Source organism: Miscanthus floridulus, chromosome 10 (genome assembly GCF_019320115.1).
Source record: "Miscanthus floridulus cultivar M001 chromosome 10, ASM1932011v1, whole genome shotgun sequence".
Lineage (NCBI taxonomy): Eukaryota > Viridiplantae > Streptophyta > Magnoliopsida > Poales > Poaceae > Miscanthus > Miscanthus floridulus.
The window spans coordinates 14,335,621-14,361,501 of NC_089589.1; the positions used below are offsets into that span (position 1 = coordinate 14,335,621).

The 25,881-nt window shown below is 45.6% G+C and overlaps 2 protein-coding genes across 2 annotated transcripts; both read left to right on the forward strand.

Moving 5' to 3' along the window:
- Positions 1-13,169: 13,169 nt before the first annotated feature.
- LOC136488045 (E3 ubiquitin-protein ligase SGR9, amyloplastic-like) lies at positions 13,170-13,808 on the forward strand. Its single transcript, XM_066485098.1, has one exon. It carries the CDS (start codon positions 13,170-13,172, stop codon positions 13,806-13,808), a length of 639 nt encoding a protein of 212 aa, XP_066341195.1.
- Positions 13,809-15,899: 2,091 nt separating this feature from the next.
- Positions 15,900-17,783, forward strand: LOC136488046 (putative disease resistance RPP13-like protein 2). Its single transcript, XM_066485099.1, has 2 exons — positions 15,900-16,715; positions 16,824-17,783. Exons 1-2 carry the CDS (start codon positions 15,900-15,902, stop codon positions 17,781-17,783), a joined length of 1,776 nt encoding a protein of 591 aa, XP_066341196.1.
- Positions 17,784-25,881: the final 8,098 nt, after the last annotated feature.

Genomic DNA, 25,881 nt, shown 5'->3' on the forward strand with positions numbered 1-25,881 from the left:
CTCAACGCTGCATGCAGGCGAGTGTGTGAAATTTTTGCATTTTGACCCTTTTTTAAAACATTTTTTACAAAAAGACCCCTGCCAAAACTTTTGCTACAAATAGACAATTTTTAAGCATCTTAGAAAATCACGCCGAGGTATGAAGGTTGGCGTCGACTGACACGACGCCGAGTCCTTGCCACGTCACCGACGACTCCGAGGCTAGCGCATGGGGCCCAGTACGTCAGCGTCGTGTCAGCCAACGCCACAGGCCTAACTTCGGCGCGGTGGAGAGTCACGCCGAGCTCTTGGCACCATCCGGCGCGCGGCCCAGGCGGCCCAACAACGCTTCGTGGGCCAAGAGGTCGGCGTGCGATCAGCTGACGCCGAGACGCTAACCTCAGCGCGGCCCGACTCAACGCCGAGGTTCGGTCAGTTGAGGCCGCGCCGCGGCCCCCTTCTTCCTCCTCCCTCCATTCAGAACCAACAGGTGGCCATTCCCCACTCCCTCTCTCTTCCCACGAACCCTAAATCCTAAATCCAGCTCTTGGGAGGCCAGATCGAGGGTTTTGACGTTTTGCCAAGGTACTCCTCTTTCCCCTCTTTCATTTCATCCATTTAGATTCAGTTGTTTGTGTTTTTTTTTGAACTTGGCATTATAGGTTTGGTTCATGTTCATGTCATTCGTGCAATGTATGGTGGTTCAAATGATTGAATGACCCAAATGTATGGTTGTTGTTGTTGTTGTATATGTTCTGGTTTATAATCATTGAGTTAAATTTTGTGTTTGCTGGGATTCAAATTTGCTTAGGGTTTGTAATGAAAAGCTTATTTGGGAGGTATGGTGATTTAGTGTTAGTAGCTTTACATTCGTTGCAAGGTACTTTGGATTGATTTTTTTTCTACGTAATGTTAGGATGCCAAGGCATGGTAAAGCTCGTATTCCAAGGTAATCCCAATGTTTATTCATTATTTGTGCAACAAATAGAAAACCCTAGGTTTAGGTTTGGTTCTCCGTTAATATGACTAAATTCTTTCAATTGTAGCTATGATCGCCAGAGGGCAAATCCCTACGACCTAAAGCCTCTCCCTGAAGGTGTTCCTCGACCCATGTGCTTTTGCGGTGATCCTTGCAAGGTAGACATCTCTGAAGATGAGGAAACATATAGACAGAGGTACTGGATGTGTCCCAATTATGCATGGGAACCTACAAAGCAACAGCGCCGTGGATCGATTGTGAGGAATTTTTATTGTGTGTTAATTAATTTTCTTGTGATATTAAGTATTACTTATTTATTTGTTTTGTAACAATTTATTTTTCTTGCAGACCGTTCCACCACTGTGTGACTTTGAGCAGTGGATTGACACTGAGATCAAGGAGTCAGACAAGCAGCATCTAGAAGGCCTGAAGGAGTGGGATGCGGAGGTTAAGGAGAGGTTTGAGCAGAGACGCAGACAGGAGGCTATAGGAAAGGAGCATAAGGAAGAGGAGGAAAGGAGACGTGTTGCTGCGTATAGGTCGGAGAGGGAGAAGAAGCTTGAGCGTGTGCGCCGAGCGAAGGCAGCGATGGAGGAGAATCCCGATGCCTAGAGGAAGGGAAAGTGGCCTCGTTGCACTCATTAGGTATTTGGTTTATTCATGAGCGATGTCGTGTAGCCCAGGACTTTTTTTACTATGTTGTAATGCACTCTGCTTTTATTTAAGATGAACTTATTCCCTGGACTTTTTTTATTATGTTGTAATGCACTATGCTTTTATTTCAGATGGTATTATGCCCTGTACTTCGTTAACTATCCTAGGACTGTAGTGCTACTATTTGTATCACTGAAAAGGCTACTTGTGCTGTTGCAGTCACTGAAAGGGCTACAAGTACTGTTGTAGTCAATGAAAAGTCTATTTGAAAACTCACTGAAAAGCCTAGATTCGTTTACTGTTGTATCCGTATACGCAATGAATTAATATCAGAGTGATGTACTGCATTTAGATGAAGTGACAAAACACAGGTGTAGCCTTTTCAGATGAAATGACCAGTCATGGTTGTAGGCAATTCAGATGAAGCATCTAGCCTTTGCAGATTCAATAAATGAGTACGCACACAAGTTTTTTGTCAAGTAGCATTCATGGTGAACCTGCCTTCATCTCTATATATAGTGCTCCATGTCTTGCTCCACATCCACACAACTTGTTTTCTGGTTTAGTTTTAGTAAATGTCGAGCGGAGGTTCCTCGAGTGGAAATGGTTTCGGCGGAGGGAGAGGAAAGGGGGTGAGGAAGGGACCTCCGATTGTGTGGGAGGGTTCTCTGGGTCCTGATTCTTTTGAAGAACCAATAGAGGAATTTCCTTTGGAGAGGAAGAGTGACTTCACCCATGAGAGACCTCTTAGATCATACGACAAGCGCATTGAAGATTGGCCAAAATGCCGCCACGGTTTGGATTGCGTTGTGCAGATGTACAACGACTGTGACGGTGGAGGCCATCGTTTCTTCAGATGCCCACGAGGATTTGTATTTCCTTTGAACTCTCTCCTTTTTTAGATTTGCATTTGGTTTGTAGTAGTACTTATTGGTAGATGGGTTTTTAGGATTCAAGCTGTCCAGATAACTGTGGCTTCACTAGATGGGTCGACCCTCCTCCTATCTATCCCCATCAACAGTACATCACATATCTACAGGGACGCATCTTTGACCTAGAGTATGGCCCTGGAAGTGGTAACAGGGACAAGTCAGACGACGACAACATCAATGATGCAGAGGAGGCACTATGCAATAATCTGTACTGCCAGTGCCCGTACCATAAGAAGCACGGGCCTCCTTCTCCACCGCCACCGCCACCGCCGCCATCAACTGGAGGATACTATGGGGAAGGCGCAACTCAGTTTAATATGTGGGAGCATTATTAGGACCAACCTTTGTTAGTCAATCCGAATGTGGAATGCTTGTATGAGTTGTTCTTTTCAATCTCCTAAGGCATGCTAGGTTTAGTTTGCAACATGCCATTGTTATTTTTCATGTGAGTGTGTAATCGTAGTACCTTTGCAACGTCTATATCACTTGTTTCTTTCAATCCCCTAAGGCATGCTAGGTTTAGTTTGTGACATGCCATTGTTAGTTTTGATGTGAGTGTAATCGTTGTGCATTCGCTATTTTATAAATTGCAGTTTACCTATCTCTAAGTTTCATGTACTATGGTTGATTCCCAAACTGAAAAAAAAGATTTGACTCTCTCTAAAAATAGGGGATTGAAATCGAACCAACCTTCGGTTTTTCCTGCAGGAACAAACATAAATATAGCATGTCTACTCTTATTAGTATAACTCGTGTTAGTAGAAGAGGAATCATTTAGAAAGATTTTTCATTTGAATCATGCAAATAGGATTTCAACCTATACCAAAGGTTTAGAAGACCTCTGTCTTTAATACTTTATTCTTTCTTTTTTATGATTTATAGGCTGGTGTCAAGTCGGACGACGCCGAGGTAGACCATGGCATTGATTCAGCCCACGCCAACCCTAGGGTTTGGCTCGGCCGTTTACGTGAAGTGTTGGGCTGAGGCTCGGCGTCGAGTCGGCCCACGCCAACCCTAGGGTTTGGATCACCACGGCCCACTCCAGGTTTGGGCTGAACCTCGGCGCTGAGTCGGCCCACGCCGAGATCGGACAACTAGGCGCCGAGTCGAGCCACGCTGACGTTTGGGCCACGGGCGTCGTCGGGTCAGCCCACACGCCTACCTCGATGTTTAATATTTTCACGTCGAGATTAACGGCTCGGTGTCAATTTACGGAACGCCGAGCTTGGGCACCTCGTCGCTTCGAGGCAAAGGATTCCAGTATGCACCAGGGGTCGGCGTCAATTGACTAAACGCCGAGGTGCCCACCCTCAGCGTGTGTTCAATTGACGCTGAGCTCCTGGGTTCACCAAAAAACAATGAACTGAGCATACACATAACACATAATACACAGAATACATGAGCATACAGAATTTCACATAACAAATGACCACACCGACATACACATTCATTCAACATCCATACATACATGAGGTCCAACACATTAAACATCCAACATAGTCCAACACATTCAACATCCATACATAGTCCATACATATGCTTCATCAATCATCCAACATAGTCCAAACATAGTACAAGGTCCATACATAGTGCATTACATAAGGTCCAATGCATACATAGTCCATGCATAAAAGAAGCATATGAAGTCTTTGGATCTTTTAGCTCGCTCCTTGTCTAATGCTCCATCATTTTCTCCTTGTCTCTCTTTTTTCCTACAGTAGTCCATTTTCACAACTTTTAGTGGATATTGAGCTAAGTTAGAAACCATTAATGAGACTACCTTCACATAGCTATTTGGTGTTTGCTAAAATCTGAGCCAAGTATCATGATTACCATATCAAAAGATGTACCTTAACGTGGACGGCGAGCGTAATGCTTTCCCCTCCCAAACGGATAGGTACCTGGAGTGTACCTGTCCATTGGTCTGAGCGTCCTCTGTGGACGTCCAGAACCGGAGGGGCCTTGAGTTCCTTGGGGTGCATCTTCAAGCTAGGACATGCCAATCTCATCATACTCATGCTCATAGTACTCTCCCTGTCCTTCATCATCTTCTCCCTGGTGTTCTCCTTCATCATCATAAGGACCATGTCCTTGACCACCCTCTGCACTAGTTGCTGCACCATGTGAAGAAGAAGTCCTGCCAACATGTGCACCATGTGAAGACGAAGTCCCTGCAACATGTGCAGTAGAAGGTCCAGCACCAAGTTGTTGTGGGACTGCCACATCCGGGGCACGTCTACATCCAAGGCGTGCAGCTACCTTTCGGAGGCGATGCATGGCACGTTGCATTTTGAAAGCACTATTAGTAAGTGGGGTTGGTCGCAAAACTATATAAAGATGTAACATCAACTAAATGACAGGAGACTACATGAATGTGCTGTCGTAACATGGAGGCCACATCAGGATCGCCCACAGGAATCATCAATGCCCTTCCTTGCTCGGCCACTGTCCTCATTATCTCCGTGCTCTATGCAACAAAAACAAGAATTTAAGTCTCCATCACAGTAAAGACCTCAGAGATGGAAATAGTTGTATCACTTACAGCTCTGGCTAACGCAGGGGCGATCTCAACTTGCCTGCCTTCTTGGGTAACTTGGTCATATGGGTTGTTGCCCTCATCCTCACTCGCAATGTCAGCAATGTCTTGCTCCGTCCAAGCGGGCCTCAATTGAAGCCTTGTTCGTTGACCAAGCCAAACAAGGTAATCATCGAATGCCTTGTCACGATGGACGGCGTGGATGCCCATGTTGTTCTGCTCCATCAACATCCACACATCAATGTAGCGCTAGTGCTCCAGCTGCCAGTTGGTGATCTTCTTTTTTTGTCTGCTGAACCTGCAAATTTTACACCATAGCAGCAATATGAAGGCCTACTCAACGATTCATTCATGTGAAACGAATAAAATATTGCATGTTACGTACTTGTGGAGCTGCCAACTGGTGGAGAAATCCTCGGGCGGAGAAGGTTGTAGCCTACCAAACTGCCGTGCTACACGGTGAGGGAGATGGTACTCCACTGCATAGAAACAAATAAGGGGGGTCTCATCGTCCAAACGTCCTCGTCTGCCGTGCACAAGGAGCTCAAGTTGAGATCCATGACTTGCCTCCACCGATATGGGCGCCATTCAACCTGTACACAACGTCGTCATCAACTAGTCGACGCTCAATTTGTGCACATATCCTCTATTAGGCCAAAAGGGTGGGAAACTTACATGCTATGGCAAAAGGGTGTCCAGCTCATTGGTGAAGCTGATGTACGCATGGCGTGACACGTGGTAAGTTCCGTGGGCTCGCTCGTAGAGGTGTGCCACGGTAGGGGCGACAACTGCGTCTCCTTGAGGAAACCAAGGTTGTGGGGGATCAAGCTGATGCGGTCTCCCAACTAGAAGCCTCTCCCACATCCAAATCTGCAAAAAAGAGTGGAAACTTGCATGTTAATCACTTTTGTTAAGAAAAAAACAATGAATTGTAGTGGAAACTTGTACAACTTTGCTTTATTACCTGGAATAGTGTGATGCACCCTGACATTGTAGCGTGCGCGCCTCTAGGACGGCGGCAAGCCTCGCAAAGCTGACGGTGCAGGAAGGCAAGTATAGCCGAGCCCCAACTCCTATTGCCGGCATCCTCCCAGTTCCAAAGGCACGGGATGTACATCTAGGACACCGTGTCTCCAGTGCCGTCAGGGAAGAGAACCGTACCAAACATGTGTAGGACGTAGGCCCGACAGTAGTATGTCACGGTCTGGGCGTCTACGTTGGGTGGGCACTCCCGAAACTGCTGACGAAGCCACCTCAGGGACACCCCACTGCTGCGCCGTTTCTTGCCAGCCTCAACTGCCGCTAGGGGACGTCCCAAGGAGTGCTCAACCCGCTGCTGCCATCCTTCAGACTCTGTGTCTCCTGTCACTGGGAATCCTCAGATTTTGACTCCAAGGATCATGGCAACGTCCTCGAGAGTGACCGTCATCTCCCCGCACGGTAGGTGAAAGCTGTGTGTCTCCGGACACCACCGATCTATCAACGCCGTCAGCGCCACTGGGTTGAAAGGTGGCATGCCTCAACGACAAACATGAGCAACGGTAGCAAGGTTCGCCAGCTTCAGGAGGGGCGTGTACCTCTCATCGTAGACCATGGTCGTAGAGGCCTCATGTGTCATTGGCCTCAGCACATTCAAAACCTGCAAAAAAAGACAAGCATGAAAAAGTATTAGTTCATGTCACTTTATAAAGAGCATGGACTATAGAGCAAAAGATGAACAATGCACTGTTTCATACGAATTATTGAATATACCTCTCCGTTCTCGATCCTCCGAGCCCGGTGGTGCTCATCGAACCTTGGATCAAGAAGGGGGAACCGATCCATCCTGCAACATAAGGAATGCCAAAGCATTAGTATAAGTTAAAGCATGTATATGTGGTACGAAGTAACATAACAATAAAAAAACAAAAGTAAACCAATGCACTATTACACAAAGCAATTCAAGTAGCTAGCTTGGTGGATACCTATTGTCTAAGTAGTTCAGGACATTTTCTCTTATTGTGGCCCGTCTTATGGCAACCAGAGCAATGACTCTTTTGGGTGTCCTCTACAAAATGTGTCCCAACCTTACTCGTGGTTGATCTACCTTTCGTGGCTCAGTCCATGTCCATCCTGAACCGCTTTCGCCGCCTAGGTCCTCTACTCTTCCAGAGTAAACCAAGATCAGCCACATACTTGGGGCCATCATAAGTAGGCCATTGACTCTCATCAATAAATGACTCGAACTGAGGATTCCAGGTGCTCATTAGGTTCCTCAAAGAGAACTCCGTGGCCATACGGGGAGGGACCTCAGCGTCAACACGTCTAAGGCGATAGGCTATAATCATGTGGGAGCAAGGCCTATGGTATATGGTTGGTTTTCCACACGTACACTTGTTCTCATTGATCACTACTTTATGTTTTCGAGCACCCCGGTCTTCACCACCAATGTTAGTTCCACCACCCTCTAGAATCTCATATCCATGGTTGATCGGATCGAAACATGAACCCTTCTATCGTTTAGACTTTTTCTTTGAGAAAGCTAGTTCCTAAGATGCTAAAAGTGGCCAAGCTTTGCCTGCTGTCCATAGAGACCTCGCATGCTTCTTCCTCGAAACGAACCAAGCATTCAACTTGTAGAAGGTGAATGAGGCAATAGCAGTCACAGGCAGACCACGACAACCTCTTAGAAGTCTATTGAACATCTCTACCATGTTACTAGTCATGAAGCCCCATCTCCAACCTCCGGTGTCATATGCAAGTGACCACTTATCCTTCAACGCCATCAACTCGCTCAAGAATTGCCTGCCATCAACATTTGTGGCTAACTTCAGGGCATCTAGCTTGTCTTTGAATAATTGAACCTCTTGCTGCCTGCAAACCTCCTCAAATAATTTGAAGTTATCCTTTGTGTGATCACGCCTTATAAGATTCTGAGCAAGGTGTCTGGTGCACCACCGGTGATGTATTTGGCCGTAACCAGGAATCTCTTGTTCTACGGCATTCAGAATGCCAGCATGCTTATCGGATATCACACAAACATCACGTCCCAGACCAATTACCACTTGTCTTACTAGCCTGAGAAACCAACACCAACTATCCGTGTCCTCCTTCTGAACAATCGCAAAGGCCAATGGCACAAGCTGGTCTTCTGCATCTGTCCCAATACAAACAAGCATTGTGCCTTCAAATTTCCCTGTAAGAAAGGTCCCGTCAATTGAGACGACGGGCCTGCAATGCTTGAATGCTTCGATGCTCTGCCCGAACGCCCAAAAGGCCCTTCCAAATACCTGGCTACCATTCCTTGTTTCACCCTTCTTAGGTAAATACTTGAAGTGCATCCTAGGATTTACAACCCTCATTGCGTTCAACATTACAGGGAGGCGCTCATAAGCTTCTTCCCAATTTCCAAATATTATTTCCAGTGCACGCTGCTTTGCCCTCCATGCTTTTCCATACTTGACATAGTAATTGTACCGTTGGAAGATGATCTCAACCAACGCGGACACCGTAATGGTTGGCATATGCTTCACCACGGGGCATAACTGCCTTGCAATGAACCTAGAATTGAGCTGCAGATGGTTCTCTTCTGCCTCAGCAGTGGCACAAACATGTGGTTGCTTCATTGAGGTAATCTTCCATTTGCCTGCCTTTGTCTTCCTAGCACATACTCTCCAACCACATTGTTGTTCTTCACAAGCAACAGTGTACCTCTTCTCCTTGAATGAATTGATGACCCTAAAAGGTCGGTTGTGTACAATGGAGTACTCTTGCAACCATGTTTTCAACTCATCCATGGTAGCAAACAATATGCCCTTCCGTATGATGAGGCAACCGCTAACATTAGGCACTGATGTATCACTTGGCCCACCATCAGCTACTGCCCTGTGACCATGGCTAAGGTTCTCGAAATCACCAACTAGTGGATCTCTCCAAGGCAAGACCCTAGACAATATCTCTATTTCCCTAAAATTGAGACGACCAACAGGGCAATCGTCATCAGAGTCTTCGGCTATGTCCTCTATGAAGAATTCATCATCTCCAGCTATCTCCATGTCAAAACGGTTCGTAGCCCTAGCATCACCAAAGTCTTCTTCACCACTAAGATCATCTTCGTCGCTAAGATCATCCTCAATAGAAAAGTCTCCGCTAGCGTCGTCCAAACTTTCTTCCGCATCACCAATTACATAATCATCATCCTCTTCATCACTATCATGATTGCCCTCACCATCGGCAACCGCATTCTCCTCCTCATCTCCACCACCCTCAAACCAACCTCCATCACACTCGAGCGATCCAAACACTTCACCACCACCGTAGCCTAGTTGTGTGACAAGTATTTCTTCTTCAGACAAAGGACCATAACCTATGTGAGCGGGGGAAGATGTGCATGCTTCGAAGTTATCATTTCCTAAGACAGACTCCTTACTTACTACTAAATCCAAAGATCGCACTTCTGAGGCCAATACAACTGCCTTGTAATCATTCCATTCAGACTCGCTTGTAATTTTGAGCAACCACATGATCTGAGGACCCTTCGATGACCCAACATCTATGACACCTTCAAACTGAACATGCACGTCTCCTTCATTCCAGCCTAACTTAACCTTCACTCGCTCCACTAACTGGGTCAAAGATGGTGTTTCAGAAAAAATCAACAACTCCTCACACATGTCCAGAAATTCCAAACTATCATCTTTTGTCCTAACAATACGGCCTCCATGATGCAACCTCACTAATTTATCCATCTATAGCCATCACACAACAAGTAGTGTCACATATCAATATATCATGCGAGTTTCAATCCAATAAGTAGAAACTAAAATATATCATTTCATCTTTTTCAACCCCAACAACATAATCATTTCTAGTCATAAAAATTTGAAATCTAATGACCAACAAATAACTAAAATACATACTAACCCTAATGACCAACAAATAACTAACCCTAATGACACCTACAATAAACAAAGAACCCTAATGACCAAAATAACTAGAAATCAAACTAACCTAACATGTTCAGCACATAAAACAGTTAAACAACAATGCACTCAATCAACCTAAGCCATACATTTTGCAAATGCAAATACACATATACCAAAACATCATACACCCATGATTCCACATGATTAGAGACAATGCAAGCACATCTACGCGGATAGATTGGAGGAGGGGAGGGACCATTACCTCGAGGAAGCTTCGGGAGACGAGATCTGGGCACCTAGGGTCGCATTTGGGGGTTAGGGTTTTGTGGGGGCCGTGGGGGGAGACGAACAGAGAGCCGGCGCTTTCAGAATGGAGGGAGGAAGAAGAAGGGGGCCACGGCGCGGCTTCAAGAGTCCAGACCTCGGCGTTGAGTCGGGCCGCGCCGAGTCTGGTGGCTCGGCATTAAGTGACCCCGCACCGAGCTATTGGGCCACGAAGCGTTGTTGGGCCACCTGGGCCGCGCGCCGAATGGTGCCAATAGCTCGGCGTGTAGTCCCACCGCGCTGAGGTTGGGCCTATGGCATTGGCTGACACAACACCGACGTGTCGGACCCCATGCGCCACCATGTCGCCATCGACCGGGGTCGTCCGTGACGTGGCAAGACCTCGGTGTCGTGTCAGTCGACGCCGACCCTCATACATTGGCGTCATGTTCTAAGACGCCTAAAAAATGGTCTATTTTCAGCAAACGTTTTGGCACAGGTCTTTTTGTAAAAAATGTTTTCAAAAGGGACCAAAATGCAAAAATTTCACGGCGAGTGTTGGCTCCCGTTGCATACTGGCACGCATGGCACCATGGGCACAGCTGCATCGGCCTCTGCTGGTTGCATGCTGACGCAGTTCAGAGGGGAAGAGCTGTCATATACTCTGTCCTAAAAATAATGTGGTTTGAGGGCTGGGTGTACATACCAAGGACAAGGGAAAAGACCCTGGTGCCCCTATCTTCTACTACTCTCTCCTTGGTCCTACTGACCTGCTCGGTACTCTGGCGCTCCGCGCTCCTCCCTGTTCTCGATCCAGATCCGCGCTTGCCTCCGGTCCCCTCAGCGTCGAGTGGGAGGCCATGGTGAACCGCCGGTCTGCTCCGTGTCGAGCGCCGCAAGGGAGCCCGCTCCATCCTGGTCTCTTCGACGACGCGAGTGAAGGGGGCTGCCGGCGGGGGTAGGAGGTGCAGAGGAGGCAGTGGTCGTATTTCCCGACACCCGTGACCCCTTCGCGTCGAGCGCCATGGATTGGGCCAGGCTAGATCTTGGTCACCAAGCCAAGCAGATCATCTCCATGCCGATGAAGGAGAAGAAGGGGGAGGTAGCACCGATAGAGGAGAAGAGGATGCGGCACCGGTGGAGGAGCAGAGGATCTCGGGGCCAGATCTTTGCTTCCACACTGGCGAAGGGGAATACAATGGCTAGTAGAGGAGAAGAGGAGGGGGTGCTGGCTGGATGTCGGCTGCTTGTAGCTAGATCTTGGCCATCCTTAGCCTCGCCGGCGGAGGAGGAGGGGAGGGTGGTGCCGGTGCAGGAGAAGCGGTGGGCGGCTCTGGTGGAGTCAAGGAGAGAGAGGATGCCGAGATGACAATGCGAGGGGGACGAGCGGATGGCCAGCCTAGCCTAGTGGGTGGGGTTGTAGGGCTAGAACGACACTCTTTTCTAGGACACACTCCGAGTGCTAGAACAACACTCTTTCTGGGACGGAGGAAGTATAGTAGTATGCATAATACAATGTGAGTTACGGTTGTCGAGAACAGCTCTAGGCCTAGAATCTGGTCATCTGGTGGATGCACCGGAACAACCGCTACTTTCTGGCTTCGGCTTGAGCCGTTTATAACTGTTTTTTAGTAAAATAGAAAGGAGACGAAACGGTTTTGGACGAGGCGGAGGAGATGTAGCTCCTCTAAAACGGATCCAACTTCTCCAAAGGAGCTCTTAGGGAGAAACCCAACCAAACAAGGCCTAAACCTAGAAAGGCACTACTACTGCTCTTTAACTTCCATAACTGCAAATTGAGGTCGTACTTGTTAATCGGCCCACACAAGATATAAATTACATTATTTGCGATAAAACACATACATGGTTACAAACTATGCACCTAACATATGGGCCCACATGTCATCCCTCTTTCATCTCCTGCTCACTCCTTCCTATGCGGCCCACATGTCGTTGCTCTCTATCATATCCTTCCCACTCCCTCCCATGCGGTCGTGCCTATATTAAGGCCTATTTGGTGCCGCTCTGGATCCGGTTCTGATGGCCTTCCCACTCCCTCCCATGCGGTCGTGCCTATATTAAGGCCCTGTTTGGTGTCGCTCTGGCTCCGGTTCCGAGCTCTGGCACCAGAGCCAGAAGAGCAACACCAAACATGTCCGTGAGGAGAAGCACTTTCAGGTGTCCAGTAGAGGAGCCAGAGCCATTTTAGCAGTGCGGACATTGAGCCACATTCTGGTGCTCCGGTCTCTCAGCTCCATCTGTGGAGCAGCGCACGAGAAGCTATGCAAAATGACTTATAAGACAATGCTTCCTGACCTTATTCGAGGAAAATACACATAACACTATACAACAAGGTCCTACCAGAGTGTGAATTTGTCGACGCCAAGAGCTAAGGGCGATGAGCCCGACCCACCCATGGCCAAGCTCAGTAGGATATACTATATATGGATACATAATTTTGTTAGTCTATATTATATGGAAATATAATTTATATTGAAACTATTTTTTTTGATAATGTAGAAGTTTATTTTTACATAGAAGTTGGACTTAGTACCAGTAACGAAGGGTCCAAGGGAGAAACTTTGAGGCACATGACCTGGGCAAAGGCCCACCTAATGGTCGTTGGTGGGCTCATCTTGGGCAAAGGCATATACGGCCCATTACAGAACTCGGAAGCACTATTCGCTCGGAATCGTATACACAACTGCTGCGCTATGGTTCCTGAATCCGGCCTGATCTAACCGAGTCCGAGTGGCCCGCGAACTGGACACCGACTCGACCAGTACCTGCAGCTAACCAGGGCACCGCACAGGAGATATAGCATCCAACGCCCTCCGTCCATCCATCCATCCGTCCCTCCGTCCTAGGTTTAGGTTTGCGCTGTTCTCCACCAGCCCTAGCAGCTGGCCGCTGACGAAGCCATGGAGATGGAGCGCTTCCTGACCTTCACCATCGACAATGGGGTGGATTTGGCGCAGTCCGCTGACGGCTCTTTGATCTGGCTTCCTCAGCTTCTATCCGGGCAGCACAATTTGGAAGAAGAAGAAGATGAAGCGGCAGAGTTTTTAGACGGAGCCAGCGACGACGACGACGACGACGGCGTGGCGTACCAGTCTGACCCGGAGTTTGGTTACCCAACCGAGGAGACCGTTCAGGGTCAGGGCAACAACTACATCAACACTGTGGTGATTCTCAATCTCCTGGCACAGCAGCTGGACGTCGATTTCGAAACTGTCCTACATGATCTTGTCTTCGGAGATGGAGCGTATTACGACGACGGCGGCGCCGGGCTACAAGGTGCGTTCGTCGTCCCCGCGTCCGACGCGGCGGTCGCCGGCCTCGAGAAGCAAGCCTTCCACGCCACGGCGGAAGGGTGCGGCGTCACAGGGTGTGCGATCTGCTTGGAGGAATTCGAGGACGGCGAGGAGGTCACCGTCATGCCGTGCTCCCGCGGGCACGAGTTCCACCCCGGGTGCATCACCGAGTGGTTGGGGCAGAGCAACACGTGCCCTCTCTGCCGCCACGCTCTGCCTACAGACGTTGACGATGACGACCCTTAATTCCTAAGGTTTTGCACTGTTCGTTTGTCGAAGATGCGGCGTCGCATATAATTCTCGATCGAGTCTTGCGAATTCCATGAACAGTTCGTGCTTGAGCAAATGAACCCAAGTGCAGTGGCACCTGGCACTGCGACATTGCAGACGGCAGCTCTGACCTGCTTTTTCGTCCACAAAACGCAAAGAGACTTAGGCCTTGTTTAGATTGAGAAAAATTTCAACCCGATGAATAGTAGCACTTTCGTCTTATTTGGTAAATATTGTCCAATCGTGGACCAACTAAGTTCAAAAGATTCATCTCGTGATTTCCAACTAAACTGTGCAATTAGTTTTTTTTTTTACCTACATTTAATGCTCCATGCAAGTGGCTAAAAATTGATGTGATGGAGAGAGAGTGAAAAAACTTGGAATTTTGGGGTAATCTAAACAAGGCCTTACCAGAGGTAGCTACGAGGGCGGCTCGCAGCACAAATAGATCGATCTGTTTAGGGCATCAAGCTGGCCGGAAGGGGGGATGAAAAACCTCTGGGGCAAGCATAAAATATGTAATCATGTAACTTCTTCTAGGTTATGTATAATGTTGGTTCTTAAGTTCTTTAGCCTGTACGTGCATGCAACCCTTTGTATTACGGGAAGTACTGATAGTAGTAGTCATTTTAGAAAAGCGTGAAGTTTTCCATCCTCACATGAGTTCACAACACTGAATTTTAATGCTTTATATCATGCAAACAGGAAAATATCACCAAAACCATATCACTACTAAAAAATATTTTCACAACATAACATTTTCATCACTTATGATAAAAGCAATGGTGCTGAAAATGAATTTTTATTACCACCGTTGGATCGTGACATGAGCCATTGGTGAAAATGGCCCAAGACCCATAAAAGCAACATCGGCCACATGACACTCCATGCCTCTTCACAACTGCACACTCCCTCTCTCTTCCTCCACAACAGTGGCGGAGCATGAAGGCAAATTTTTTTTTTGCATGTGTGTGGGGAGCATTTTTTTTTGCTACCGTGCCTAGGCGTATTTCATTAAGTGAAAGTAGAAAACATTTCAAGGCAGTCAGCAGTAACCAGGCGGTTACCGACGCAACTACCCAAAACAACTGAAAGAAGGAAAACAAAGCCTAATACTTGCTATTTGATACGTCTGAACATCCAACACTACATAACTATGTCCACCTTTTCTGCCTTCTTGCTTATTTCTAGTAGCAACGATAACAACAACTCTTCCTTCTTCAGGATAGCAAGCGCTAGCTCCCTAGTCCTCCATTAACAGGCTAACACCAACTCAATGCTTACAAGTTTAATTTCCATTATCATGGCCACCGACGCCCACTCATTCAAGCCACTGAAGGCTGCAACCGCACCTATACCGCTCTATGCAGAGGCGATGGCCTAAGAGCCAGATAGCATATTTGCATGGTATTGCAGAAGGCCGAAGATGGAGAGCACGTAGGCAAAGAACATATCGAGGGCATGGCCCTGCCAAGTTCTACTGAGTGGTCAGGAAACCCCTGCTGCCGTCTTGGGTCCGTGTTGAGCCATGGCTTGTTCCTATTGCTAGTTTACCTCATGAGCTGCATGGTTGTTCTCTTCACAAAACTCCCGGTGGCAGGGGGACGAACCCCACTATGGCCCTAACATGGCTCCGCCAATTCCACATGGCTCGCGCTCACCCCTTCTGCACTACCACCCTTTTCCTCCCCCCTGCCGCTAGTTCCTCTCCCCACTCTGGCAGCCCAACAGATTTAGTCCTCGGCGTGAGGCAAATTTGGACAGTAGTTAGGCAGATCTGGTCTTCTCTGCGTTGCCGCCCTCCCTGCTTCGCAGCCCCACAAGGTAGATCCGGCTGGCAGCTAGGAGGATCTAGCTATCGGCAAGGTGCGGCCCAGCCTAGGGTGGTGCGGAGGAGGGTTGTGTGGGTAGATTCGGGCAAGGTGCGGTGGAGCTCGCCGTGCAGGGAATCGGTGTGGCACGGTGCAACCTAGCCGAGGGCAAGGTGGATCGGTCTTTCAGTGATGCTAAAAGTTTTAATTGACTATCATTCCAGCAAATAGGATTACGGGTACTCACTTCAAGTCAATGACCACAACTCAGGTGGGCAAGTTCTGCCACAAGAAACCTAATCATCCAAGCCACAACAGAACTGTTCCAGCAGAGATTGCTACAACAGAACTGTTCCAGCAGAGAGTGTGCAGGGAAGAAAGCAATCCTGAGTACAACGAAGCTGTCAAAAATGGCGTTCGAAATGATTACCAGCAAGACATTTTTGACACCACACAGGGGCTACCACTAGCAATTGTTCTTCTTTCAGGCCTTCTACGAACAAAGGAGTATCCAGTCGAGTGGAAAGCTGTATTTGAGCATCTTAAATCCAAGCAATCAAAGCGGCTTGACAGCATACTGTCCCTGTGCTTTGATGATCTTCCATATGACATAAAATCTTGCTTCCTCTACTTTGCTGCATTGCCAACAAACATGCTGATTGAAGCACAAGATTTGGTGTGCATGTGGATGGCAGAGGGCTTCCTGAGGCCAAAGGAAGGGTTGACAATGGAGAAGGTTGGTTACCGTTACTTAAAGGAGTTGATTGCAAGGCATTTAATCAACCTAGAGCCTATGGATGAAAATACTCCCGAGGAGGAGCTTGTGACCATCCAAAGCAAAGTCCATGCATTTCTTCAGATTGAGGCACAACAGGTAAATTTTGTGGAGATCCACAACAGTGATGATATCCCGCCTCTGTCAGCTGCTCGCCGCCTCAGCTTGCAAAATCGCATGGAGAAGTATGCTGCATTAGCCAACCCTATGCCGAAGCTTCGATCCATCTTGTCTAATTTTGAGAAGGAAGAAACAAGCAAGGAATATGATGTCGCCGATGAAGATCAGGAAGCCAAAGTTTAACAGTCTCCAATCTGCCTACATTGCTCACCACATGGAACCACAACCAAGTGCAAGGAGGGCGATGCCAAATCTTATCTGCGGCAACTTCTGCAAACATCCAAGTTCCTACGTGTGATTAACCTGCAAGGCCTTGAAGTTGGTGACAAGTTGCCAAATGAAATTGGTGATGTTGTGCACCTGCAGTACCTTGCTGTGACATCCTGTTCTTTGAAAGAGATACCACCATCAGTTGGAAGGCTCTCTAGTCTTCAGACACTAGATGTCCGAGATACAGAAGTTAAGGAGCTACCGGTGCCATTCTGGGAGATTGGAACCCTAAGGCATGTGTTTGGCCATCGCCTCATCTTGCCAAAACGGGTTGGTGACTTGAAGAACCTACAGACCCTTGATACTGTGAAACCTGATGATAAGTATGGTTGGGATAGAAATACCCTTTCAAAAATGATCCAGCTCCGTTCCTTGTTCATTTGGGAACTCTCCAAAGGTCATGAGAAGGGGCTAGTTTCTGCTCTGAAAAAACTCAAGTACCTTGTCACACTGACCATACATGGTGACAGTATTCCATCGGCTGTTTTCTCTACTAAAACCTCGCTTCGACGACTTGAGGTGATGGAATTGGATGGAATGCTTATTGACATGCCATGTGTAGAGGACATGGACATCAAATCATGCTTGCCCAATCTACTTCTTTTGTCATTAGAGAACACAATGGTCTCACAGGACTTCATCAACAAGTTGGCTGAGTTGCCCTTCCTTGCTAGTCTCACTCTGGATGGTGGATCATACAAGGATGAGCAGCTTGTATTCTCTGCTGGTGGATTTCATAGTTTGAGGAGGTTGACGGTTGACTTAGAAGAATTGAAGAAATTGGAAATACATGAATCAGCATTGCCCAAGCTTGCAGATTTGGATATTTTGATCCACTCTAATGATCTGAATATTGTGATACTGGGTAAGAACGACGTCGTTGAGAAGCTCCTTCATGAGGATAAAATACTCTCCAAGAAAATCCAACGGACTACGAGGAGTGAACGAACTGCCCGAAGGATCGGAGTTGAATGAATTGGTGCTCACTAGCTGCTACCGGTAGGTACTTTTAAGTATGTCAAGCCTGGCAATGTAACAGTGTGTGCGCACAATTTAAGATTGAAACATATGTACGTATTCTGTATTTTATTGTTGTAACTTTTCAGTCTCATGGTGTTCACTATGTACATAACACTACTAGAGAACAGACTTTAGAACGATGTCCCAATTTAGCATTAGCCTCGGCATTTTTTGCCCCCGGGACCCTTTAGTCCCGGTTGATAATCCCAACCGGGACTAAAGGTCCCTGCCCAACGGTTCTCCGCGGGGCAGGGATCTTTAGTCCCGGCTGGTATTACCAACCGGGACTAAAGGTTTACCTTTAGTCCCGGTTTACCAACCGGGACTAAAGCTTTTAGTCCCGGTTTGGGTGATGCCCCGGGAATAAAGATTAATCTTTAGTCCCGGTTTGGACCCCTAACCGGGACTAATTATCCCGACCTATAATTCAGCTCATTTCTTCCTTCCCGAGCCCGAGCCATTGCATTCAAACTCACTGCCTCTGTTCTTCAGCTTGCTGTTGTTTTTGCTCTCTCCCCCTCCATTGGTGTTGCTCTTCGATTTTGGAGGTAAGAAACTTAATCCTCTTATGTTTTGTCAGTAGCTTATCTCATTTTACGATGTAGATGCATGTGTAACTTTATATGTTGGACTTTATTATGATTTTATATGTCATTTTTAGCTCAAAATCACATGATGATTTGCATATATGTTTGGATAAACAAAAGTTAAATTAGTTCATCAAAATCACGCCTCGCTCGTCCTCGCTGGAGCACGCGCCATCCTCGTCCCCGGTGGCTTACGTGATCTTAGAATTAATTTTTCCATGAAATGAAAAACTTAGAAAATTTTTAGAAAATTGTAGAAAATCCGTACTCATTGAACTTGCGGACCGTGTTCATCTCGGCGAGCATATTCTCTGCCGAGCGGTAACGGACGTCAAGGAGGAGCTTTGATTCTACGAGGGAGAGCGGCAACGGTCGTGGAAGACCGTGTTCCCTTTCTCGTAGAATCGGAGCTCTTCCTTGGCCAAGTACGGTGCCGTCCGGTGGAGAAATGCTCGCGAGATGATCACGTAAGCAAGGTCAACTAGTACGGATGGTTATTTATTGAAACATGTGAAATCCATACTAGTTTAGGTTAAATATATCATTTTAGAAAATATGAAATTTACACTAGTTTGCAAAAAATAAGTATAGAAAGTAGATGACAACTGGTACCGGATCCTCGGCCTCTCGTTCGGTTGAGAAACCACTGAGGCCAGAACTCCCTCTCATTATCTGCGGCAAGTGTAAGCAGAAGATTGTGATGGAGTACCGAGTCAAGAGACAGGGACCCAACAAGGATCGTGTTTTCTACAAGTGCCCGGATCACGATGTGAGTTTCTGACGCATTTTTTATTTATGGCTAATTGACCTGCTTTTCTTGAATATTTTTGACTAAATATTTTTTGGCTTTAATTTCAGTGGGAGGGCAATGGATGCGATGGTTGGTACTGGGAGGAAGATTATGCTACATACGTGCAGAATTTGGATGCGCTTGAGGTAGCGGCTGCTGCTGATGAGTTAGTGAGCCAGCAGGAGAAGCTTATTGATATTCAACAGAAGAATGATTTGTCTGTTTTAGTTGCGTACGATCATAAAATAATTATGTTACTGAAGTGCATTGTAGTTTTAGTTTGTTTAGTGATAGTTGGGATTGCTTACGTTGTAGCCAGGCTTAGTTAATTAATCAACCGTGTGTGTGTCATTTATGTTGTGTAATAAAATACTAAATTATGTTCAAGGTTTTCATAATTTATCGTGTAATACAGATTATGTCACGCCATTGGATGTACAATGCCGATCGCCGCTCCCAAGACTTTATTGAGGGCTTGCACTATTTCTTAGGTGTGGCCGAGGCAAATAAGCGGGATGGTTTCATGTGCTGTCCATGTGCCCTATGTAAGAATTTAAAGGAATATTCAAGCTCAATGAGTCTTCATTCACATTTGCTTAAGTCAGGTTTCATATCAAACTCTATATGTTGGACTAAGCATAGAGAAAGCGGGGTAATGATGGAAGAAGGTGAAGGAGAAGATTTAGACATTGATGACATTATTGCTCAGTATGGTGCCTTTGATGATACTATAATGGGGGGAGATGAAGAAGAGGTAGCGGTAGAAGATGATCTCGGTGATGCTCTTGGCGATGCCATTCGTGATGCACAACAAGAATTGGAAAGTGAAAAAGAGAAAGTTAAGTTCGAGCGCATGCTTGAGGATCATAGGAAGTTGCTATACCCGACGGCCGAAGAGGGGCAAAAAAAGCTGGGTACAACACTGGAATTGCTACAGTGGAAGGCAAAGAATGGTATATCCGACAAGGCATTTGGGAATTTATTGAACCTCATAAAGAAGATACTTCCGAAGCCAAATGAATTGCCCACCACTACGTACGAAGCAAAAAAGGTTGTCTGCCCATTGGGATTAAAAATCCAGAAGATACATGCATGTCCTAATGACTGCATCCTCTACCATGGCAATGAATACGAGAATTTGGATGAATGTCCGGTATGTAAAGCATCGCGATATAAGATCAGGCGCGATGATCCTGGTGACGTCGAGGGTGAACAACGTCCTAGAAAGAAAATCCCTGCCAAGGTTATGTGGTATACTCCTATAATACCACGCTTAAAACGTTTGTTCAGAAATAAAGACCATGCAAAGTTGTTGCGGTGGTATAAAGAAGACCGTAAGGTAGACAATATGCTGAGACACCTAGCTGATGGGTCCCAGTGGAGAGCGATAGACAGGGAATTTCCAGAGTTTGCAAATGAGGCTAGAAACTTAAGGTTCGCCTTAAGTACAGATGGTATGAATCCTTTTGGAGAGCAGAGCACTAGTCATAGCACTTGGCCAGTTACTCTATGTATCTACAACCTTCCTCTATGGTTATGCATGAAGCGGAAGTTCATTATGATGCCGATCCTCATCCAAGGTCCGAGGCAACATGGCAACGATATTGATGTCTATCTGAAGCCATTAGTTGAAGAACTTCTAGTTTTATGGAACAAACCAGGTGTACGTGTCTGGGATGAGTACAAACAAGAACACTTTGACCTACGAGCAATGTTGTTCGTAACAATCAATGATTGGCCTGCTTTAAGTAATCTTTCAGGTCAGACAAACAAAGGATATAATGCATGCACACATTGTTTTGATGACCTTGACAGTATATATTTGAAAAGATGTCGAAAGGTCGTGTACCTTGGCCATCGTCGATTCCTTCCGTTGAATCACCAAGTAAGAAAGAAAGGGAATCATTTTAAAGGTAAGCCAGACCATCGGAAGAAGCCTCATAACCGAACCGGGCAAGATGTACTCGCAATGGTCAAGGATGTGAAAGTAGTATTTGGAAAGGGACAAGTCAGTGAATCTATTCCCAAAGATGCTAAGGGACACGCACCCATGTGGAAGAAGAAGTCTATCTTTTGGGAGCTACCCTATTGGCAAGTCCTAGAGGTCCGCAACGCAATCGACGTGATGCACCTGACAAAGAATCTTTGTGTGAACCTGTTAGGATTCATGGGTGTGTACGGGAAGCCAAAGGATTCACTTGAAGCACGCCAGGACTTGCAGGGCATGAAAGAACGAGACAACCGTCATCCAAAGTTTTGAATACCGAGTTTGTTAAGCTCATCAATATATACAATCCTTATATAGGCCATTTTTTTCATTTGAAAAAGCTTGAACAAAATGTAGTTCAAAGTTCACAAGTGTGTGACATAGTTTTAGAAAGTATATATGAGATTCAAGAAGTTGTGACTAGTGTTTGATAAAAATTTCTCAAATGGGAAAATAAGCTATGTGACAATTGTAGATCTTGCTAAGATGATCAAACTTGGTATTCAGAGTTTTTTCATCTGAGGTCATTTAGTGTCTCATTTGAGCAAGTTTGACCAAGTCAAATTTGGTCAAATAAAAAAACAACACTTTGACTCTAGTATTATGAACTCTAAATGACTTCAAACTGAAAAGTTTTGAATACCAAGTTTGTTAAACTCAAAAAGATCTACAATTGTTGTTTTGGTCAACTTTCCATTTGAGAAAGTTTGGACGGTTCAAATTTGTGATTTTTAAATTTCAACGCCTACAAACTAGTTTTCGGGACCTAGATTGTCTCAAATTGAAAAGTTTTGAATACCGAGTTTGTTAAGCTCATCAATATGTACAATCCTTATATAGGCCATTTTTTCATTTGAAAAAGTTGTAGAACAAAAAATACTACATTTTCTCTATTTTTATAGGTTCAACAAAAAATTCCTGTCAATTTTGGTCAAAAACCGAGAAAAAATTGAAACATTTGACGTTACAATAATGTGATAATAAATTTCCTATCGAATAATATTAGTTTTATTAATTTTAAGTTACAAATATATTTTTGCATTAACAAAATACTTAGTATTAGTAACATTTATATTCTATATTCATAAAAGAAATTAAAAACTTTAGGTTACAAAATTTTCCTATTTACAATAAATAATTAGTTAATCAATAGTATTTTTTAAAATAAATATTGCAAAGTATTGAAGTTGCTATGGAATTAATTGATTAACCTAGTATTAAACAAAATCAAAATCCCAGAACTTTCCAATTACGCGGGCGGGTTGGCAAAATTTTCAGGGCTTCAGTCCCGGCTCAGACCAAGAACCGGGACTAAAGGGTGGGCGGCAAATTCGGTGCCCGCCAAAAAAATACCTTTAGTCCCGGCTTGTAAGACCAACCGGGACTAAAGGGTCGCGGGCTATATATATCGAACGTCTGTTCTGTTCATCTTCGATCTCGCCTCCGTCGCTCAGCCCCGCCTGGCCGCGCCATCCGCCGTCGTCGAGCTCATCTCTGCCGCGCCGCCGTCGTCGTCTACCCCCGCCCGGCCGCGCCATTCTCCAGGCCCGCATCGCCGCATCCCGTCTCCGCCGCCGCACCCGATTCCACCCTCCGTCACCGACGCTTCCCGCGCGCCCACGCCATACGGCCTCCGTCGAACTCGATATGATCTGCTGCTCTCGATCGGCCATGTTTTTTAGATTTTTTTTTACAAAGTCTCGGCTGTATGTTAGATTAAAATAAGTACATGTAGTTTATTGTTAGTTTTTTTTAGTTATTTTTAGATAGTTTTTGATATATTAGATTTAAATGTATTAAAATTTAATTAGTATTTTATTTAGATAGTTTTTTTAGATAGTTTTTTATTATAGTTTTTGATATATGTAAAATGTATTATCTGTTACTAGTTTATCTAATTTCATGTTAGATTTATTTAATTGGATTTAGTAATTATATATTCTATCTCTCTATATATATTATATATCTAGAGAGAGATTCTATATGTATACATATGTACTTAATTATTTCTATATGTATATATACATGTACTTATTTTTATGTGTTGAGAGAGAGAGAAAATTGTATCTAGAGAGACATTCTATGTGTATCACATGCATATCTAGAGATATAGACATATGCACTTATTTCTATGTGTTGAGAGAGAGAGAAAATATATTGTATCATTCTATGTGTATATATATACATGTACTTATTTCCATGTTGATGAAATATTATGTGTTATTATATTTAATTAGATTTAGTAATTCTATATGTGTTATCACATGTACTTATGTTATGTACCATAGTAATTCTATCTATGTGTTATCTTGAAGATACAAATGGCTGCTCCGGATGATAACTTGAGTGATGACATAATGGCGGATATTATCAACGCCGGCACCAATGTGGATGTAGATGACACGAGTCAGTACTTTGCTGATTATGAGGATATCCTGAATATGCCGGTGGTTGAAGATCAACAAATTGTCGCGCAAGAAAATACTGGCGAGGTATATTAGATTATCTATCATCTCTTATAGATGCATGCATACGTATATTTGTTGTTAATCGTTGTGTTTCTACTCATGTAGCCGATCTCTGGATCTACATCAACCACCGACAAAAGTAGGAAAGTCCGAGGGCCAAAAAAGCCATTAGAGGGCCGTTTCATAATATCAGAATTCGACACCGACACCGGCAAACCATTGGGACCACATGCTCAGACATATGTCAATCAATGTGGGTTCGTTGTAAGGGATAGGATCCCAGTTAGTGCTCGTGAATGGAAGCAGAAGATATCCGCTCCTAATGTTAGTTTTGTATCTGATCGTGACAAGAACCTAGCTTGGAGAGATATCACTCAGCATTTCACATTACAAACAGATGATGCTTTGAAGGAGCTAGTGAGGGATTGGACAATGAAGAAGATGGCAACATTGTTCCAGAGTTGGAAGAAGACATTGTATAAAAAGTTTATCTTGAAGAATGCTACGCCGAATTTCAATGCTAAGGCGTTTGTCAAGTTGGAGTCCCATTGGGATGCCTTCGTAGAATACAAGACATCCCAAGACAGTGAGGAACGTGTGATGAGGAATCGGCAGAATGCCCGACAGAAGCAATACCATCATCGCATGGGATCAGGTGGTTATAAGGGTGCTATTCCCAAGTGGCAGAACCTAGAAGCAGAGATTACTGCCAAGGGAATCATACCTGAAACAATAGAGAAGAACTGGCCTCAACGCGTGAAGAATTGGTTCTACGCTCATGGAGGAAGCCTAGACCCAGACACTGGCAAGCTAATTTTCGGCCAAAAAAATTGAGAGAGCAACACAGAGACTAGCTCGTGCTAGGGAAGAAGCTGATAGTGGTGTTTTCAAGCCCAACAGAGAGAAGGATGAATTGACATATGCCCTAGAGAATCCCGAACACGGTGGTCGAACAAGAGGCTATGGGGCGGTTCCGTGGCTACACGCATTCCCAGCAGACAAGGATACCTACAAAAGCCGCCAGAGAAAGAAGGATGAGGAGGTAGAACGAATCTGTGCATTGGAGCAATTTGTTGATGAGTCACGACAAGCATTGCTTGAATCACGTGAACGAGAAAAATCTCTTGAGGCAAGAATGCAGGAGGAGATCAAGAGGCAAGTGCAGCTAGCAATGAGTCAAATGCAATCGTAATCAACGCCGGGAGTCACCATTAGCCCCGTTGGTCAGATGAAAAGCAGTTGTGCTTCTACGGAGCTGCTAGTTATTCAAGACGACGCTGGGTTGCGCTTCCCTGTTGATGACATTACCGAGCCTCTAACAACATGTGAGCTGCACATTCCAGATGGTAATAATGCATCAATCATGGTGGCTGTCGGGATTGTATCTCCAATAGACCGAACGAAGACACCAAGAATCCATGGGTCAGTTATTCAACCTGGATATGCTAGCGTCTCGGTCGATAGAGTGCTCAAAGGTTACAGCAATGTTCCTCTTGACATTGAAGGCGGTGATGGGGAGAAGACACTAGGAGAAGCAGAGAAGACATTTATTCAATGGCGCAAACGCTTCATCATCATTCCTGGGGCGCCACCGCTTCCCCTACCTCACCCTAGGTACGAATGAAAGTGAATGAAATATTATTTTTCATTAATTTTCTATTGGCTTCAAAAATAATTGACACACAACTTGTTTTTGTAGCAGGGTCTCCCCCCAGCCTAGCCTAATCATTCATTCCCCATCTCATCACAGCGTCGCGGGGGGCGAGACGACTTCATCCCCACGGCGATCGCCAACTCCTACACCGGCCCCGTCGCCTCCACAACGATCTCCAACTCCTACACCGGCCCCACCGCCTCCACAACGATCTCCAACGCCTCCACGCCGGTCTCCACCAACACCGGCCTCATCGCCTCCACGCCGGTCTCCAACACCGCCCCCACCCCCTCCACAGCGACGCACTACAAAGACGTCTAAGGTCCCGGCGGCAAAGAAGACCCCGAGAAAAAGAGTTATTTCTCAAGAAATACTTCCTGAAAAGACTGATGAGCAAATAGCAGCTGAAGAAGACAAAAAAGTGAAAGATTTTTTTATAGATATAAAAAACAAGAGTCAAGCGAAGCTTAAGGAGAAGCCGTACTTTTACATACCACGAGATGTGTTGAGGCAGAAGGTCGATGCTCACAAGAAAAAGATGATTGAACTTCGTAAGCCTTCGCCACT

Bases quoted from the DNA above. Each gene is read 5' to 3' on its own strand.
- LOC136488045 (XM_066485098.1), top strand. From the start codon at position 13,170: ATGGAGATGGAGCGCTTCCTGACCTTCACCATCGACAATGGGGTGGAT.
- LOC136488046 (XM_066485099.1), top strand. From the start codon at position 15,900: ATGACCACAACTCAGGTGGGCAAGTTCTGCCACAAGAAACCTAATCAT. The intron at 16,716-16,823 runs GTTTAACAGTCT...CAAACATCCAAG, and splicing joins ATGAAGATCAGGAAGCCAAA to TTCCTACGTGTGATTAACCT.